Source organism: Arvicanthis niloticus, chromosome 17 (assembly GCF_011762505.2).
Source record: "Arvicanthis niloticus isolate mArvNil1 chromosome 17, mArvNil1.pat.X, whole genome shotgun sequence".
In the NCBI taxonomy this organism is placed as follows: Eukaryota; Metazoa; Chordata; class Mammalia; order Rodentia; family Muridae; genus Arvicanthis; species Arvicanthis niloticus.
Genome location: NC_047674.1, coordinates 29,780,008 through 29,798,873, shown reverse-complemented (window position 1 = coordinate 29,798,873; position 18,866 = coordinate 29,780,008). Strand labels below are relative to the sequence as shown.

The following is an 18,866-nucleotide window of genomic DNA, read 5'->3' as shown; positions in this document are numbered from 1 at the left end:
ATTATGTTGAGCAGCTACTAGCCCACTAGAGAAAACCACCCCCTCTCCCATGAGAGGTTTCATTTTCGCAGGTCCCCTATGGCAGATCTTCTTTCTGGGGAGGACAAGCCTCCCAGAGCAGCTGCCACCCCCATGACAGGCACTAGAGGTGTAAGATGCACATAAGAGAAGTCAGTCTCCCCATCTCAAGGGGAAAAGTCCAAGAGCACAGGGAACAAGACAGGGCTGTGAATGTTGGGCTCCATCACGGTTCCTGACCTGCAGCATTTAGTAGTTGTGGTATTTTTTATGGGAGATATCAGACCATGGGCCCCAAGTTGTTCTCCCTTTCCATCTGGATCCCACTGATTCCTAAAGCCAGAGCTGAGCAGTAAAGAGGGTGAGAACTCAGTTGTGGTGCCCCTGTATGGTTCTGAGAGAGCACTGTCTACAACCAAGAAGGACCCCTGATCCTGATAACACACTTGGGGACTTCGTAAGCAACCACCATCCCTGGATGTCCTCACTATTCTCTCAAGGGCTCTAGGGTGGGGCTGTGATTACCCTGCTATTAGCTCTAGATCCCACAAGAAAGTCCCACCTTCCACACCACACACCTGAGGCCTGCACAGTGGATTTCCTTGGCTTCTTCTAACAATAATGCTTTTGCTATGCATCCAAGGTGACACTGAACTCACTATGGAGCCCAAGCTGGTCTTGAACTCACCATCCTCTCATTTCAGTTCTGGGATTAGAGATGTACCACTATTTCTGGTATACGGTAATGCCTGAGCCCTGCTGAATGACAGCAGTGAGCCTGTACACCCAATCTCTTGATCCTCATGCTCACGAAGCGAGGTGGCTGATGTGTTGCGCCGCACTCAACAGAGGCCAGTGAGGCGAGAAGGGCAGCTCTCTCCAAAGACTGGATGTAGTTGGAGGAAAGTGCTCAGGCAGCCAGTAACTGCTCTTCTGTGGGCTCCAGCAGCAGTGACTTCCTGCTTTGTAGTTCTGTTTCTTTAAATTTCACTGTCTTCTGAAATTGTTCTACTAAACTGACAAGATACTAAATTTGACTTTCACAATTTACATCCCAAGAGTAACAACGAAATCAATCCAGTTATCAAAAGGGGGCATTCTGGAATTGAACTGGAAGCCCGGAACTCCAAGGGATGAATAACCAGTGTCGAGATTTCTAGTATTACTGGGAAGGGACTCAGTTATGGCTGGTGGGGGATGTACTGAAAAAAAAAAAACAACCCACCAGGTTCTATGTTTCCAGTCATTGACTTCTCAGTGACATGGACATGTCTGTGGTCCTCATGCTGTCAGGGAAAGGTAACAAAGGAGGCTTACAGACTGTTGTTTCAGACAGTGAGTACCTTTGGCTACTGTGGTTGGAACACAAACATTCCCGGGTTGAGGGTTTCTCTGTGTTCGCTTGGTCTTCTTGAAATAGAATTCACAAATATCAGCTGAATGTCACAGTGATTTTCATTAGCGCGAGGGACACTTTACAGCCTGCCTGGGTAGGAACCACGTCTCTATAAGCTTTCCCTATTCTGAAAGTCACTAGGAAGTGAGAGCTTGAGCTGGCTCTTCAGGCCTCATCAGTGCTTCTGATGCTCTGTGGGCCCCATCTATGTCTTGGATGCTTAGTTCTCTGTTTTGATTTGGGATTAATGCCTTAAATTCATCCTTCGGATCGCTGTCTTTAAAATTGGCCCTAAGAGGTGAGCTTTCCAAATAACACAGGGAAGTTTAATCCCTCGATTCCCATTACTGCCAAGAGCTGCAACTGTAGGTCCCTCTGCAGCTGACCCCAAATTTACCCCTTGGTGTTGAAAGTGCCAATTAAATAATAAAACCCAAACCCGTGGTCAGATGTAATTAGTTTGAGAATAGAGCTTCACAACACAACATGCCTCGTGCCTAGTAAACAAGTTAACCCTTCTGATGGCACACACAATGCTGTGGACCAGGAGGACAGTGTCCTCACACTGAAACATCTCTGTGCTGTTAGGATGTGTCCTTCTGGGAACAGGAAACAAAATTCTGGCTCCAAACTGTTGAAAATGCAGTTTACATGGTCAGCCCCTCCCTGCAGTTGAACTTGTCTAGACTTGATTGAAAATGGGATACATTTTAAAACAGGATTCTCATAAGAATAAGAGACTCCAACGGGTGTCACCTGCAAGCTATCCAACAGAAGAAAGCCATTTCTTTTTGTTTGTTTGTTTTTCAAGACAGGGTTTCTCTGTATAGCCCTGGCTGTCCTGGAACTCACTTTGTAGACCAGGCTGGCCTCAAACTTAGAAATCCGCCTGCCTCTGCCCAACAAGTGCTGGGATTAAAGGCGTGCGATACCACTGCCCGGGTCAGAAAGCCATTTCTTAGTCTACCTCTGAAAGAGTGCCAATCTCAGTGATCCTTTATCCTAGCCACCTACGGGGACCAAATGGGCTCCTTTCCTGCTGCTCAGCTGATGAGGACTAAACTGAAATACCCAACCCTGCCTGTGTTTTTTCTCGTCTGTGTGGACTCTGTCAGATCACCATCTGAAAGATATGGACTGGATCAGGCCAAGAGGTCCTGTTTCTGTTGTTTCTGCTTCTTCAGCTTGGGGAGGAGGAGAAGGAAGAGGGAGGGAGAGGTCGAGGTAAGGTAAGACTGACAGACGGTTCTTTCTTCTGCACGGCAGGCTAGGGAAGGTCCTAGGTCCTGCTTTTACACTTCAGCTTTTCCATTCGGAATCCTCTTATTTTCTTGGGTAAGGATTGAAAACACGACTCCACTAGGTTGTTTTAAGTTGGAAAACCCTGGCACAAGTAGTCATGGAATTGATGTGTGCCATGTATCAATCAGAGCAGCGTGTAGGGGCTACTACCTGAGCAGGCACCCATCCACGTTGTCATTGATGTGGGCCTCACTGCTTTCCTCATCAGCAGTCTTTGGGAATGGAGGAGAGAGGGGGAGAGGAGAACGCCCGAGTGGGAGCGCGCACATGTGTGTGTGTGTGGGGGGGGGAGAGGGGGCGCTCGAGCAAGGGATGGAGGGAGAGAGAGGTACAGGGCAGAAAGAGAAATATGGTCATATTTGGTTATGGAAAACAGAAGTAGAAAACTACAGTTCTATTGAAAAATATCAGATTTCACAATGATAAGCATGGGAGCTATATTGGAACATCAGTGAAAGGGTGAGGGCTGGGGACGCATCCAGGGGTGGAAAGCTTGCATAGCATGTGCCAGGCCCTGAGCTCACTAGCTAAGGTTGAGAGAGAGAGAGAGAGAGAGAGAGAGAGAGACAGAGAGAGAGAGAGAGAGAGAGAGAGAGAGAGAGAGAGAGAGAGAGAGAGGAAGAAGAAGAAGAAGAAGAAGAAGAAGAAGAAGAAGAAGAAGAAGAAGAAGAAGAAGAAGAAGAAGAAGAAGAAGAAGAAGAAAAAGAAAAGGAGGGAAGGAAGGATATTCATGAAACAAGGTTGCTTCTAAGGAGATTCCATGCTGGGAACCAGAATACTGCTTTGAAAATATTTCAGCTCTAAACTTTCCTTATTAACAGGAACTGGTGAACTTTTTTTCTTTTAAACGTACAACTCGGTTTCTCCCACATACAACATAAATCATTTAATGTATCGTTTTCAGCCTTAGAGAGGCAGACATATTTAATCCAAGTCTGTTTATAAACTCCAATTTTATATGGATTAAAAACTGCAGATAAATTAAGTCACAATAATATCCTGTACATGCATTAAGGCTGGTGACTGCTAAAGTCTCTTGAATATCTACAAACAGGACATCACACGCTGATGACTGGGTCTGAAGAGTGTCTACATCATTAAAAAAAAATCTTGCATTTTTCTCTTCCTTTTTTTTTTTTTGGCGATACAGATTTTAACAGTAATGCTGGAAAACTGTGAAAAAATGTTATTTAAAAATATATATGCATATGTTACTGCACAGTTTCAAAGATGTGATTCATAAATAATCCCACTGCGTTGATTGTATAACAATGACAGCACATCCAAGGTGATCCGGGCACGCAGTGACTTAGACTCAATATTAGGCACTAGTAATATCTGTCAGGTGGACTACACTTCTGTGTTAGCTGTATTGGTACATATATATTTTTAAATGTATGCATTTATATGAACTGTGTCTATTCTGTATGGGTGTTAAGAGATGCACACATCACTGTTACACAGCACAGCACATACACCATTGTATATACTGGGATACATTTTAGTGCAGAAAGTCTCATTGCATTGCATTCCAGCTGTTCAATCTAGCACACAAACTGTCAACTGTATAGTGTATTCTTCCAGGGCATCCTTTCAGAGACTAGGACCTAGTTTCCACTTGAATGTCTCCAAAAGCCTGTTTTAACTGATCTTCTCTCTCTGGGCATATCTGCACCAGAGACTGATACCCACAGAATAACAGCTAATGCGGAAGTCTGTTCAGGAATATCTAGGTTGCTCCCTTTCAAAGGTAATTCTAACATTGTGGCAGAGGGTGGCACCTACTTAGGTCATGAGAGAGAAGACCAGCTGGACTTTGGTGGGACATCTGAGGTTAGCATATGTCTTCCAGTAGAAACAAGTGGTGATAGATGTTATGCTTATATGTAAAACTCTCTGGAAAGACATGGGATCACTGAGCTGTGGTCATCCTGGGGGGTGAGGCAACCACAGGCTTGCATCTTCTACATTTCAGCATTATTTGAATTCCTATAATAAACATGTAGGATTTTTATAGTCCTAAACCATAAGAAAGATGTTTCTACTTGCGAACCACCTTAAGAAAAAGAACCTGTTGTGGATGAGTTTTCATGGCATCAAGTGGCAGATGGTCGTTTACCAGAATTATCAACATTGAGCCCCATCAGATGCAAGACGGTTTCTTAATAAAATTACCTATACTGGGCCTGTCACTGCTGCATGGATGAGGCAATAGACTTGACTAGGACCTGCACACTCTGACTATGTGCCACTCCCAGCCCCTGCCCCAGACCAGTTTCTACCAGTCTTGTTTGGAAGTAGGTCATCAGTGTGTTCGTCAAACCTGTGCTGGTACAATCAGCCAGAGGCCACCTTTGCAATTGATGAGTTTCCCAGGGATGCTGATTGTGTGAGTGTCACAACTAAGCTTGCAACTTTAAAGAAAGGCAGGAGCAGAAAAACTTCCCAAGGTTGCACAGAGGCCCTTGGGGGTATGGCTCTATATGAGAGTTTGAACTTTTTGCCAGAATTCACCAAGAGTAACTAGAACAAAGTCTCAATGCTGCACACAAGGTGATTCAATTTCGTATATTCAGACTTTAAACACAAGATGGGATCACAGACCTGTCAACAATTAAGAGAAAGGGATGCAAAGAGCAAGTTGTATAGATAAATACAAAGATGAAAACGGAGGTGAAACCTTCTTATTTCAAGAATCTCAACCCTAAACTGCTCCAAAATCTAAAACCTCTTGTACAGTGCTATGATGCCAGTGGTAAATCCCACGCCTGACCTCTTGGGATGGCTTACAATCAATATTGCAGACATTACCTTCCTGTGTACAGGGTATATATAAAACATAAATGAGATTTGTGTTTAGACTTGAATCCTCTCCCCCAAGATACCTCCTTATGTATTCACAAATATCCTAACGTCTTAGAAAAACAGTTCTGGTCCCAAACATTTGAAGTTAATGTACTGCTAAAAATTTCAAGTGTTTGAGGGTGAAAGTCAGATGCAAATTCCACAATCCACTTTGGTGCTAATCACCAAACCGTGTTCAACTGTTTGTATAGTTTTGAATCCACCCTGGGAGCTGGGGAACGAGAGTAATCTTATTTGCCACCTACTGACAAAGCTGACAGATGGTGATGTGTACATAGCCAAGCTCACAGAGAGACAGAGAAAACATAGGACACGCACTTTGTGACACCTCGGCCACCTTGAATAATGCAGGGCGCTGCAGGCAGCTCACCTATCTCCCTCTGGCTGACCTGGCATAGTTTTGTCAAGTAACTCAAGGACAATGGTTTGTTCTTAAAGTGTTGTAAGATATACCTTGTTTACTGGACTTGTTTCTTTATACTAATGTTTCAGATCTACATATATTTAACAAGAAGACTAAATCTAGGGGATGAAAAAACATGAGAAAACAAACTTTAGACAAAAACTGTAAACGAGATGCTGAAAAACTAATACAAATTCAATTAAAAAAAAAAAAAAAAAAAGACAAGACGCATGGCCATAAACACACCAGATGCAAAGATTATAAGCAAGGCATTCTGGCTGTTGCTACCCCAAACAGAGCTTTGATCATCACAGGGATAACTTTCCCTGTATCATAAGCAGCTTGTTAATGAAAGCTTGGAAAAGAAAAAAAAAAAAAAAAAAAACCGTCCCCCAAGTCAAAATGTCTGTCACTCAAGGCCTGGAATTTCGCATGGTGTGTGAAGAGCAAGAATCAGGTGGGTGACAACAGCGAGTGAGTCTGAGTCTGCGAAGCAACAGCCAAATCTAGGATGGCACACTCTAGACAGTGTCTTCATTTGGCAGAGAAAGGTTGCAAGAAAGCTACTGTAGAAAGAAGAGACTTGAAATGGATTGGCTACCACAGAGTCACGCGCATGCCTGGAGGGTTCACTGCCACAGGTGAAGACTTTCATTCTGAACCAGATCAGTCACCACTGCTATTGTGCTTGCTGAGCTTCTGCTGAATCCTGGTGCCATATGTGGGGACAAGGCGAGGGACTCTTGGGGGACTCCATTGGCTTATAATGTGTTTGGTAGATAATGAGGGGTGGGGGCGGGGATACTAGAGGAGGGGCAAGGCGCTTGGTAACATGCATTCTAGTGAACTTCTGGCACAAAATAACTGACTTGTATCATCAATTGCTCATCAATAATATACAACAACCAAAAAAGTAATCGGGGAATTGTATATAATACTGAAAGGAATCAGTAATAAGAGACAGGTTCAACTCGTCCGGCAGTTATGCTCTCTGTGTGCTGGAGCTCACCAGGTTCAGCAACGCATGAGATTTCGGTGGAACTTTCTAAAAAGGCAATGGCTTAGCACTGGGGGGAGGATGTGTCTGAGTGTGCGAGCACATGTGTACTGCATGGATTTCCTCCGATGAGGAGCCTCTAATCACTGTCTAGCCTGGGGTTATAGAAACTAGACAAAGGAAATACGCACGAAAAGCTGTTGATCTTACACACATACACAGGCAGCTTTGTACGAACCCACATCTAAACACCCCCTAGCCCCCCAGAGAAACATCGTTGTTAGACTCCGAGGAGATGTTCACTGTGGTTTGGGGAATGTCAGTAGCACAGTGTCCGGAAACATTGAGCCACTGAGAGGAAAACACAGTCTGGCTCAAAGGTGTGGTCCCTAGGCCAGGTGAGCGCTGCTCCGCAGCCAGTGCAGGCCTTGCTGGGAGTACTGGACCAGGTGCTCCATGCTGCTGTGCAGGGTGACAGGTCCCATGAGCAAATCCAGGTCATTGAAGAACTCTAGGAGACAGAGAGATGTGTGAGGGGCGCCACCCAGAAGTCAGGGCCTGCGTGATTTCAGAGACAATCTAGTCACTGCTTCAAGCGTTCTCCATTGTATACGTGGCTTAGCATTTCCCTAGAACAAAATAAAACCCTGCACCCTAATAAGTGCCTGTTATTTGCCATACTTATGTTCCCAAATAACCAAGGTTCTGTCTGTACGGTCCAGTTACATTCTCCTGGTAGGAAAAATGGTTTTCACCCAAAGTCAGTATGACTGTCTTTCCATTATTTCCCTGTCATCGGTCATGGGCTAAGAGTCCGAAGGGGCTCCAGGACAGTGGGTCAGTCAGTGGTCTGCACAGAGCAGTCACCCCTGCTAAAGTTACCTCCTGGACTGGGGAGTTCTCTGTGTCTGCTCTCTCCTTTATTTTGTACCTAGGTACTTTCTGGGAGCAGTGGGTAGAAGGAGGGGGGGACGAGCCAGATGAACTTGGGTGTGGTGAACAGAGACACATTCTCAGGGCAGCTCGGCCCTCATAGGTGTCACCGAATAATGTTCCTTGGAAGGAAGGATCTGAGACAGCGTTGTCAAAGTGGCATCCTTCTAAGGAGGGGACAGAGGTTCAGGAAAGACTGCACACTCAGTTAGTGAGGAGGAGTCCAGGTACAGGGCAGAGGAGGAACAGGCTAACGTGGGTGAAGAGAACCAAGTTTGTACCCTACCTGTCACTGTTGACAGTAGTTAGTTCCCGGTGGTAAGATCACTGGCCACCTACTAACGACCTAAAAACCTTTCCCTTTCTATCTTCTTATGTTCCACAAATTTAGCCTCAGAAAGCACCCACTGTTATGTTAAAGTCTTATTATTATTATTTGAGAGACAGAAAATGTCTGAGAGAGGGAGAGGGAGAGGGAGAGGCAAGAGGTACTTATATATAGATGTGGCAGTCACAGGATGACTTTTGGGATTTGATTTCCTCTTTCTATTGCAGGCTCTGGGAGTGAACTAAGGCCGACAGGCTTATACCCACTGAGCCTTCTCAGGACCCCTATTACTTCTGTTATCAGCAAAACTATTTTAAAGGCAATTAATTCACAACTGAATATAAGACATTCTCTTGAGAGATACAACTTTCTTTTTTCCTTCTGAGACAGGTCTTATTTACATAGCCTAGGCTAGCTTGGAACTCCCTTTGTAGCTCAAGCCAGACTCAAATTTGGAAATCAGCCTGCTTCAACTTCTTGAGTACCAGAGCTCTAGGCCTGCACCACCAAGCCTGGCTAGCAGCCTAGACCTTAAAGAGCTGCTAACACTCATTCATATATTTGATATTTCTGTAGCCCCATCTGTGTTCTAGGAACTAGGCTAGGTCTTGGGGGGTGCTGCAAATTAAAAGGAAATATAGTCTATGTGGAAGAAGCTCACTTTAGAAATCCTATGATTGTGCATGTACACCTGTGACTGAATTTGTACCTGCCTCTGTGTGTATCTGCATCTAACTGAATCCACCTGTTCTTCTACAGCAAGAGTAAAAGCAGGCCCAGGCGACAGGTGCCAGCCTTTTATTTCTCCTTGGTAAATCATGAAATTTGATCACTGATACCCCTCGGGCAGATTTCCCTGTGCCTAGGCGGGTCCCCATTCTCCAGGGCTTGTGCACACACCTCTGTTTTCCTTGGCCAGGTTATCAGCCATCTCCCAGTAGTCATAGCTGTGGAGGATGCTGTTGGTGATGCTGACGTGGTTGGCTGCCATCTGGTGAATGCGCTGGGGAATGCTGACGATGGTCGACGGGGACAGGCCGCTGGAACTGGAGAGGCTGCCCTGAGACCCCACGGAGCTGGCGGGAGAAGGGTTGGGAGACATGGGGGATGGGCTTCCAGTGCTCCTGGAAGAAGAGAGGTAGAAAAGCCAGAGTGGAGAGGTTGGGAACAGGCGAGGCAGGGCGGGGCAGCCCCTTGGGGTATCATGCAATGTGTAGTTTATTTGCATTTGGGGAAAGTGAACTTACTTGCCACTGGACCCCCATGGGGATGGGGCTTGGGCAGCTTTCGATGAATTCTGCAGGGAAATAAGAATTTGGACAGTGAGTGGCACTGGCTGAGACTAAGCAGCGGACAGCAGCATATTATCAGGCAACTGTGACAAAAACCACTAAGATTCTGTAGGTCAGGGCAGACTCACTGAAACCAGATCTGGGGAGTCACAATAATCTCAGGGCTTTTCTTCTTCCATGGAAGCTAGTGTGTATGGATGTGTGTGAGCACAAGTGTGCACATGTGCCTTCCTCAGGGGAGGCCTTTACACACAAATTAGGCACTGAATTATCCATAACTGCAAGGGTTTGGTGAGTGCTAAGCCAATCCGGAGTTCTTCATTGGAAATTGGTCTAAATCTTCTCAACAGAGTAGGAACTGTTTCCCTCTCCACAATGAGAAGACCTTTTATCTAAATTTAGGGTTTATTTACAGAGGCTCTGAAGGAAGTGTGTCATCAAATCCTACAAAGTTTAAAATTATTTCTCTTAATGCTGGGTGTGGTGGTGCACGCCTTTAATTCCAACACTCAGGAGACAGAAGCAGGCAGGTCTTGGAGTTCAAAGCCAGCCTGGGCTACACAGAGAAACCCTGTCTTGAGAAACACCACCACCACCACCACCAACTTATTTATCTTAAAGGAATAAGAGAATACTCTTAAAGCAATAGCTTCAAATGCATTTCTCAAAGGAAAATGTAGAAATTCTGACACTTATTGATACCTTATTACTAGCACACTTAATTGTACTGAGAGTCTTTTTTTTTTTTCTTCTCATTTTTTTTGGTGGTATTAGACACTGCGCCCAAGGTGTTACAAGAAACCTCTCCACCACTCAGCTGTATCCTTAGCCCTTGACTTACGTATATGTACCAATACAGCTAACACAGAAGTGTAGTCCACCTGACAGTGTGTTTGAGACAGGTCTCGCTGCATAGATCTGATTGGCCTGGAACTTGCAATGATCCTCCTGCCTCTGCTTCCTGAGTGCTGGGATTACAGGCAAGCCCACCAGGCTATCTCATTGCTCCTCAGCAGTCATTCCATATGAACAATTAGAAGACGGCAGTGCACTAGACACAGACCAGAGCATTGCCAGGACAGCCTGGCATCCAGCTGGCCTTTCAGATGTGCAGGTTGGCAATAAAGGACTAAAAAAGATGTATGTGTGTGTGTGTGTGTGTGTGTTTGTCTGTGTGTCTGTGTGTATGTGTTTGTATGTGTGTCTGTAATGTCTTTGTGTGTTTGTATGTGTGTATGTCTGTGTGTTTGTATGTGTGTCTTTGTGTGTGTCTGTAATATCTTTGTGTGTTTGTATGTGTGTATGTGTGTGTCTGTGTGTGTGTCTGTGTGTGTCTGTGTTTGTATATGTGTGTGTCTGTGTGTTTGTATGTGTGTGTGCACGAGTACGTGTGTGACAAAGTAGGAGAGGAGACAATGATGTTGTAATTTCAGACAAACACATTTTGAACAAATGATTAACTTCAGGTTCACGTGCAACAGCGCAGCAAAGAGGTGCTCTTCATTTGTTTTGCTAGTTTTGTATTCTTCTCAGGAAAGTAATTTAATTTTCTGAGATAAAAGTTGCCATGGCTGTGATTCAATCTATCACCACCACACATTACTATTGAGGGTCTCTGAGCTGTAATGAGCCATTTCCTATCCTTAAAAAATGGCATTTCCATCAAAGATTAAATCAGCTACTAGAGATTAACTCAGGGGAGTGGGTCTAAGTAGTTACTTCCATGAATTCTACATGTAGATAAGAAATTATGTCTGTTCCCCTGGACACTGGGGACAAATTGGACATTCTTTGTTTAGAGGCTATAAAAATAAGGCCACGAAGACAGTGGGGAAAATTATCTGGGCTCTCAAGGCCCATTCTTGGAGCCCTGCAAGCCACAAATGTGTCATAAATGGGGTGACTCTGGACAACAGAGATGGCAGGTTTAGCCTGAAGGCAGTGGGTACATGAGGCCTCTCAGAGGCACCTCTGCCAGGGACAGAGCCCAGCACAAGGAGCCATGGTGCTCTTATTTGCTAGACAGTACCTTGAAATAGTCGATAAGTGCTTTTGAATACTTTACAGCATGGTCCCTTTTGAGTCGAAACATCCGCCAGTATAGGAGAGCCAGGCATCGATAACTGCAGGGAAGGAGAGAAACGTGTGTCCTTCACAGCGAAGCTTCAGAACAAATGCTGTCATTTCCGACTCAATATTTTGATCACACTTATACCTCTAAAATGCTCCCATCTTAAGTATGTGTATGGGTATTTGACGTTCCTTCTGCTCAAAAAATAACAATTCAAGATTCCAAGGAGGCACCCCATACCTGCATTTACCACCAGATGACATGTAATAACAGCTTTAAGAGCTTTGTTGGGAACAGGGTCAGGCCACTCTCTTCTTCTACCACCAGAGGGCAGTGTCTCCCCACTAGAGCCCGAGGGAGTACTACCACAAGGTCTGTACTGCTTCACAGGGTGAGCTATTGGGCTCTAGACGGGACAGCAATTTCACAGATTTTATCACCTCTGCTTGTTAATGCTTTACTAGATCGTAATCAGTTCAAATAAAGTGCATTACAGCCACAACAGAAATACTAATCTGAGGCTAGTTACATTTGCTCATTTACCACAAGGTTTTGTATACTTATTTATAACCTACATATATTCCAGCATTAATTGTTAATTACCATCAATTTATTAATCCCATCATGGTACTTCAATAAAGAAAAGGGCATATTTAGCATTTCCCGAGACTAAGTCTCTCTTTCCTGGTGCTTGTTACTGGTAATTCTTCCTCAGCTCAGATCAGGTATTGTCGGGTTACAACCACAAGGTTCGCAGTACAACCTGGTCCACTTCTCTAACACAACACCTCAGACTCCAGAGGAAATCGCGTTGAACAGCTCAAGACTGTCTTGTGTCTACGTTGCAGTTATGCTGTCTGAGATTCCATTTGCGTTCCTGTCTCACCGATTAGACCTAGAGCTCAGGGAACCTGCCGAAGGCACACCACTCTGAATTCACAGGACAAGAGAGACTAAGAGAGGGGCCTTGCAGTGTGAGGGATGGGTTGAGGTGGCAGAGCAGATGCCGTGTGGAGAGTTATCACTGCACAGCCCTTACTACTGTAATTCTAAGTGCAGGGATATTGATTACCCATTAACTCGTGTGAAAGAAATTATTTTATTACCTAAGTATAATAAGCATCCCCTTGGTTCAGTGTATTGATAACTCTAATGGATTGTGGGTATTCATGCATACTGATTTGGCATGTGAAATAACTTGTCAATGATTTTGACTGCATCTAAAGTGTTAAGTACAAGAAAAATTCCATTTAGTACTGTTCATGTTCAAAGGACTGAGGTGGGCCTATTATTTTTACTTTGATTTTGTGTGTGTGTGTGTGTGTGTGCATATATGAACACATGTGTGTGCTCATGCCTGCCCCTGTGTGTAGAGGCCAGAGGTCCACACTGGGTGTCTGATGTTCAACACCTTATTTCTCTAAGACAGGGAGCCTGCTGTGTTTGGTTACCCTGATCGGCTACTGGCAACCATTCTCTCCCTGTGATGTTGTCACCGTGAATTCAGGGTATCATAGGGAAAAGTGGTCTGGCCCTCTTGGCTGTTGGAGAAGCTTGAGATTAAGTGGGTTGTAGGTTCCAGAAAGCACAAGGCAGCTCAGCATCCCATTTGCAGAGCTGGGGTTACACTTACCAAAGCGCAGCTAACTGTTTGTCCTCAGGTGTAGCGTTGGGGCCTGAGTGGGTTTTTAATCTCATAGCATACCTTTAAAAAAAAAGATAAAATAAAAAAAGCAAAGGAATTAAAAGGTGTTTTTCTGGGTACCAACAGAAACTTTTCTATGGTTCTCCACCCCACGCTCAGGTGTTCTTTCTTTTCTCTGTATGTACATGTGTTTGTCTTGTTATGTACATGTATGTACATATGGGCATGTATAGGTGTTGGATCCCTCGGAGGTCAAGTCACAAAGTGGCTGTAAATTTTGGGATTCGAACTTGGGTCCTCTGCATGAGCAGCAGGTGTTCCTAACCACTGAATCAGCTCTCCAGCCCGAGTACATAGGTGCCACAGTGCTGACAAGCCTGCCTTAAAAGCTGGCTGATGGCATTACTGTGCCAACTGGAAGGAGCTGGCTTTTGTTGTGCTACCCTCTGCACTTTAATGACACAGAACAGACTCTCAAGAGTGCTGCAAGCTTGAGAGCCATTCACAGATATAGGTAAGCATCAATTTCTTCTACATTTCTACTATGCTGAGTCACTTAGAATGGAGGTGAAGCTCACCCTGGTACTCAGACATAGAGGATAGTGCCCATATTTTACTTTGTGAAGCTCTTGGCATACACAGCAAGCAGCTTGCTGAAAATGGCTGAGAAAGTAATCCTGTAGCTGCAGTTTCTAAGTTCCAAGTGCAGCCCTTTGCAGTTTCCCTGGAGCTTGCCCTGGGTAAAACCCTGTCTGTGTGACCTACAGTTTGATGGTTTTACACTGACTGAGGCATGGAAGTCTTTACCTCCTTTCTTTTAAGTAATAGTATCTTGAGTACCAGATGGTGGTGTAAATTTTGTTTCAACCATCAAATGATTTACAAAACTCACTGGAAGAAACATTTTATTGTGAACATAGCTACACTTCTGTTCCTCCCAGACACGCCAAGATTCCTTTTATCACCTTTTTATTGAGGAAGTTTCTTCAGTATATATATATGTTTTTATTAGTTTGCAGATTAGGTTGTATTATGGCACTCTCCAAATACAATTTGTTTTTGTTGTATCTCCCTTCCAACCTTCTGTTGTGCTCTGAGACCAGAGAGGGAAATGAGGAATACCTTCTCCCTCTTGACTTGTGAGTTGGCTAGAGACAAATGCTTCTGGTTTCCTTAGCCAGACTCCAGCTCGGACACTGGACTCCTTCTGCCCCGATGAGAGGAGACCACATACATACACAGCACACACATACATCATATACAAACACCACACACTCACCATACACACATACATATACAAACACCACACACTCACCATACACACATACATATACAAACACCACACACTCACCATACACACATACATATACAAACACCACACACTCACCATACACACATACATATACAAACACCACACACTCACCATACACACATACATATATACAAACGAATTTGCATATATGAACACACATATGTGCACACATACAAAGTTGGATCTTTTGTGATTATGTTTGCTGTAGTTTGTAATGACTCAGAAATTCATGGGTTGGGAGTGATTCCCAACCTAACAGTGCTCAGGGGCAAGAATCTTAAGGTAGCTTTGTTCCCCTAGATTGAGTATGATCCTTTGCTCTCTGGAGCCCTGGGGAGGGAGGAAATCTCTCCCTTGTAGAGAGATGCCCCTGCTGTGGCTCCTGAGTGTCTTTTAGGGAGAGGGGAGCTAGGTCTGGTGAGTAAGGCACAGATTTAAGCAGCAAAGTAACCAGTGCTCCTTTGCAAATTCCATCATGGCACAGTTCATAACTAGTCACATTTTTATGGGGTACAATCTGACATTGTGATACATATTCACACTGTATACTGATGAAGCCAGGGTGGTTAGCACAGGACCTTTTTATTCATTTGCCTTTTTTTTTTTGGTGAGAATGTTAAATCAACCAACTTCTCCTGAAACTACTCTGAAACACACCTTACCGTTAACTGTGGTCATCCTTCAGGTAAGAGAATCTCTCCTTGCCTCCACTTTCTGGGTATTGAAGGGGTGCCACTCATTCTGAACTGTACTCTCTCTGGGCCAGATGGCTGGCTTCAGTGGGTACAGCATGTGTCATATCTGTATCCCATCTGTTTGATGGGCTTTGTTGTGGTTATGATTTATTTATCCATTTTACAGCATGGATGGCTTTAGGCAGGATACAACAACTGAAGTTCTCTGTAGGCACCGTGGCATCAGATATTTAATAATCACAAACTGTATACTGGGTCTGCCTGTGGTTTTATTTCCCTGTTGCTTAGTGATACACTGACTGTCCTTTTTATGTTTCCTACCAAGAAATGCCTACTTAGGTCTACATTTCAGAATGAGGTTACTACTGTCGCTTCTTCTCACCACTCTTGAGAAATAGGATGAATAAATACATTCATTCATTTAAATGACAAGGACTGAACCCAGTGGCTTGTGCAGCCAACTGATCTACCACATACTTACATCTCCATTTTCACTATTGACCTCTGATTTACAAGCAGCTTAGAGAAGAAATGAGTTGAACACTGACCACTTCCTATTTGAGGGACATGGGGACATGTCCCTGCTCATTCTGTCATGCCTCTTCCTTGGACAGCCAGGGAGACTTTGTGCATAGGTGCCCTGCCTCACACAGGAAACAGGAAGGCAAGCCAAATGAAAGCTGTAAGCCCCTGCCCATTCTTATTTTGGGGGAGGAATGTTGGGAGTTAGTCTGGTGTATTTGCATACAAATGCTAAATTCTGAACCCCAAGATCTGGTAGCAGTCCCACAAGCAAATTCTCACATATACTAGCCCTTGTTATATAAACCTAGCCCCCCAATTTAAAGCTCTTGGTTAAATAAAAGTGGTTACAGCCAATGACTGGGGAGAATAGAGGCAGGTGGGATTTCGGTTATTGGCCTGGGGGGGGGGGTCACAGGTAGGGACACGGAGAAAGAGGAGAAAGAAGGAGAGAGAAGAAGGAGGGGGAAGGGGAAAAAGACAGAACAAGAGGTCTCCATGAGACATGATGGACCAGGCAGACATGGCTGAATGAAATGGCCCATGGACAGAATGACGGAGCAGAAATAACCCAGGGAAGACTCAAACAGCAAGCATCCGGTGAGTGCAACTGGGGAATTAACAGTCTAGCTTAGAGAAAAAATAGATTAAGGGTAATTCACACAGTAATTGTCCTAACGCTGATTTTAAAAATCCATAGGACTCTGCCTCGATTATTGGGGGGCTGGTCAAGTCGTATTAATAACTGATATAGTTATTAAACAACATTTAAAAACCATTTACAGAGGAACATTGGTTCCCAGTGGCTACTAGAGCAGGCAGTCATTCTTTTCTTAATATTCCCCATATGTGCTTATATGTACTGCTCCTCTGCCCCGCCCCACCGCTCCCTGGCTCCACCCACCGCTCCCTGGTTCCGCCCCACCACTCCCTTGCCCCACCCCACCACTCCCCGGCTCTGCCCCTTGCGTCTTCCTGCCTTGCTCTTGCTGGAAGCAGGGCTTGCTTACCGGATGAGCTCCACCGTCTCTGAGTACATGGTGTATGGAGACTTGGATTCCATTGGTCCTTGTTCCATTGCGTTTCCACACTCAATGAAGGACAAGGCTGCTTCAGCATAGTTCAGGGCCTTCCCGAATTTCTCCACCTGACAAACAGAATTGGTGATGTGTTCCTTCATAAGAGCTTTTTAAAAGCGGGAAATTGTTGCAGCTTATATGCTTTGAGAAACCCAGCTTTTGAGCTCTAAAATTTGAATAGAGAGAGGGAGAGAGATGGAGAGACACACAAAGAAAGAGAGAGACAGACAGACAGAGGGGGGAGGGAGGGAGACATGGAAGGAGGGAGGGAGGGAGGAAGGAGGGGAAAGCTCTCTCTGCCATCCATAGCTCATTTTCCACAGTTTCAGGTTCTTGTGGCCAATACAGTCTGAAAATGTTATGAGGAAAATTCCAGAAATATACAGTTCTTAAGCTTTTTATTTTTTTAAAATCTATTATAATTGCTCTACAAGATCAGAATTTACTAGTCACTGTTAATGTTTTTCTGTGCTTAATTGCATATTAAAAACAGGCATGTATATGAAAAAGGCTTTGGATAATCTAGCTTCAAGGAACACTGTAGGAGCTTGGGGCTCGGAGCTGAGCTCATCTCCCATGGATAAAGGGATATTCCCTCAGAGTTTGAGGCAAGTAAGTGCGCATAAGTAGGAGTCACGTGACTGACAGCTGCCAATGCAGCTTAAGGCTACAACATTGCAGATTTCTGTTTCCTTCTCAGTGGTCTGGCAGATTGATTCCCGCATAGCGCTAAACATCTATCAGAGTTGGAAGTTCTGGCTCAGTATGTAGATCTTCATGGCTGTCTTTGCAACCGTAACAGTGATAGTTCAGAGCCTTGATTACTGCCTCATTCGCTATTTGTGACTTTATACACCCCCCCCCCCCCCCGCATGGTCACCATCGTGTATTTCATTGCCAAGAGGGCCTTATTATAGGGAAGACTGAGGACCAAAACAAAGGGGAGATCAACCCACGGTTCTACTTCACTCCACAAAATGAGGGGTTATCCACATTGTCTACGTTTATGCTAATCAGCACAGACTCCATAGCACCCACAGTTCGGCTGAACATACCTGGAGAGACAGGGCCCTCTGCAGCTTCTGCAGCAGGCATGCGCTGGCTTTACAGCCAGTTCTCCCAAGTCTAGAACTCTGTATTGAGGTTCTGGCTCTAGACACTGAATGCTGCTCCAGAAAACCACATATTCTAGCCTTGCAAAAAAAACCTTTGTTTCCCCATGATTTATTAATTAAAGAAAAATTCACAGATATTCACTTTAACTACTCTCAAGTCCTACCACTAAAAATAAATAAATAAATAAATAAACAAATCCCGAACTTTCATTAACAACGATAACTTGGAAAATGAATACAGAGCAAAACTCTTATTCGTTAACAAATCAATAATTTAATACATTGTAAGTCAAGCAGGCAGCTGGGTACAATGGCACACACCTTGAATCCCAGCACTTGTGAGGTAGACAGGTGGATCGCTGAGTTGGAGACCTGGTCTACAGAGTGAGTTCCAGGACAGCCAGGGTTACATAGAGAAACTTTGACTCAAACCAAACCAAATCAGACCAAACAAAAAAGTGTGCTCAGTAGTGGCCATGCATGTGAACGTTCTAATTAATTTCCTTTCTTTCCTTCTTTTCTCTTTTTAAGTACTACAGAAAGGGCAATCCACACTATCAGCTTCTTTGGATGACCTAAACTCTCCACCATACACTCAGATTGTGGGGCTCTGAGGACAAGAGCCATTCCTTGCAATCCTCTCTGTGTTCTGATATTCACTGCCTATATCCATATTAGCCCAGCGCCTCTCGGCAGGTGACATCAGATGATAACTGTGGCGGGCAGCGCGAGGCACACTGAGTGCACCTCTTAGGGTTTATGTATCTTCCTCTCTGGAATCATATTTTGAAAGGGACCTGAGATGCCACCTTCATCTCCCGACCCTGACTGATCTTGTTATGAACTCCAGAGGGGAAGAAAACTAGAATTTCTAGGTAGAAACAAGCAAACCA

General features: G+C 44.4%; 1 protein-coding gene across 5 annotated transcripts in view; it reads right to left on the bottom strand.

Moving 5' to 3' along the window:
* Positions 1 to 3,833: 3,833 nt before the first annotated feature.
* The window catches only part of Aff3 (ALF transcription elongation factor 3), a 454,396-nt gene continuing 439,363 nt past the window's right edge, over positions 3,834 to 18,866 (bottom strand). For all 5 annotated transcript variants that reach the window (XM_034521387.2, XM_034521388.2, XM_034521390.2 and 2 more), the window contains 6 exons: positions 16,790 to 16,926; positions 13,239 to 13,310; positions 11,564 to 11,657; positions 9,490 to 9,539; positions 9,143 to 9,366; positions 3,834 to 7,492 (listed from right to left, as the gene is read on the bottom strand). In XM_034521387.2, the coding sequence (XP_034377278.1) occupies positions 7,371 to 7,492; positions 9,143 to 9,366; positions 9,490 to 9,539; positions 11,564 to 11,657; positions 13,239 to 13,310; positions 16,790 to 16,926 (699 nt within the window). In that variant the 3' untranslated portion in view covers positions 3,834 to 7,370. The remainder of the gene's footprint in view (positions 7,493 to 9,142; positions 9,367 to 9,489; positions 9,540 to 11,563; positions 11,658 to 13,238; positions 13,311 to 16,789; positions 16,927 to 18,866) is intronic.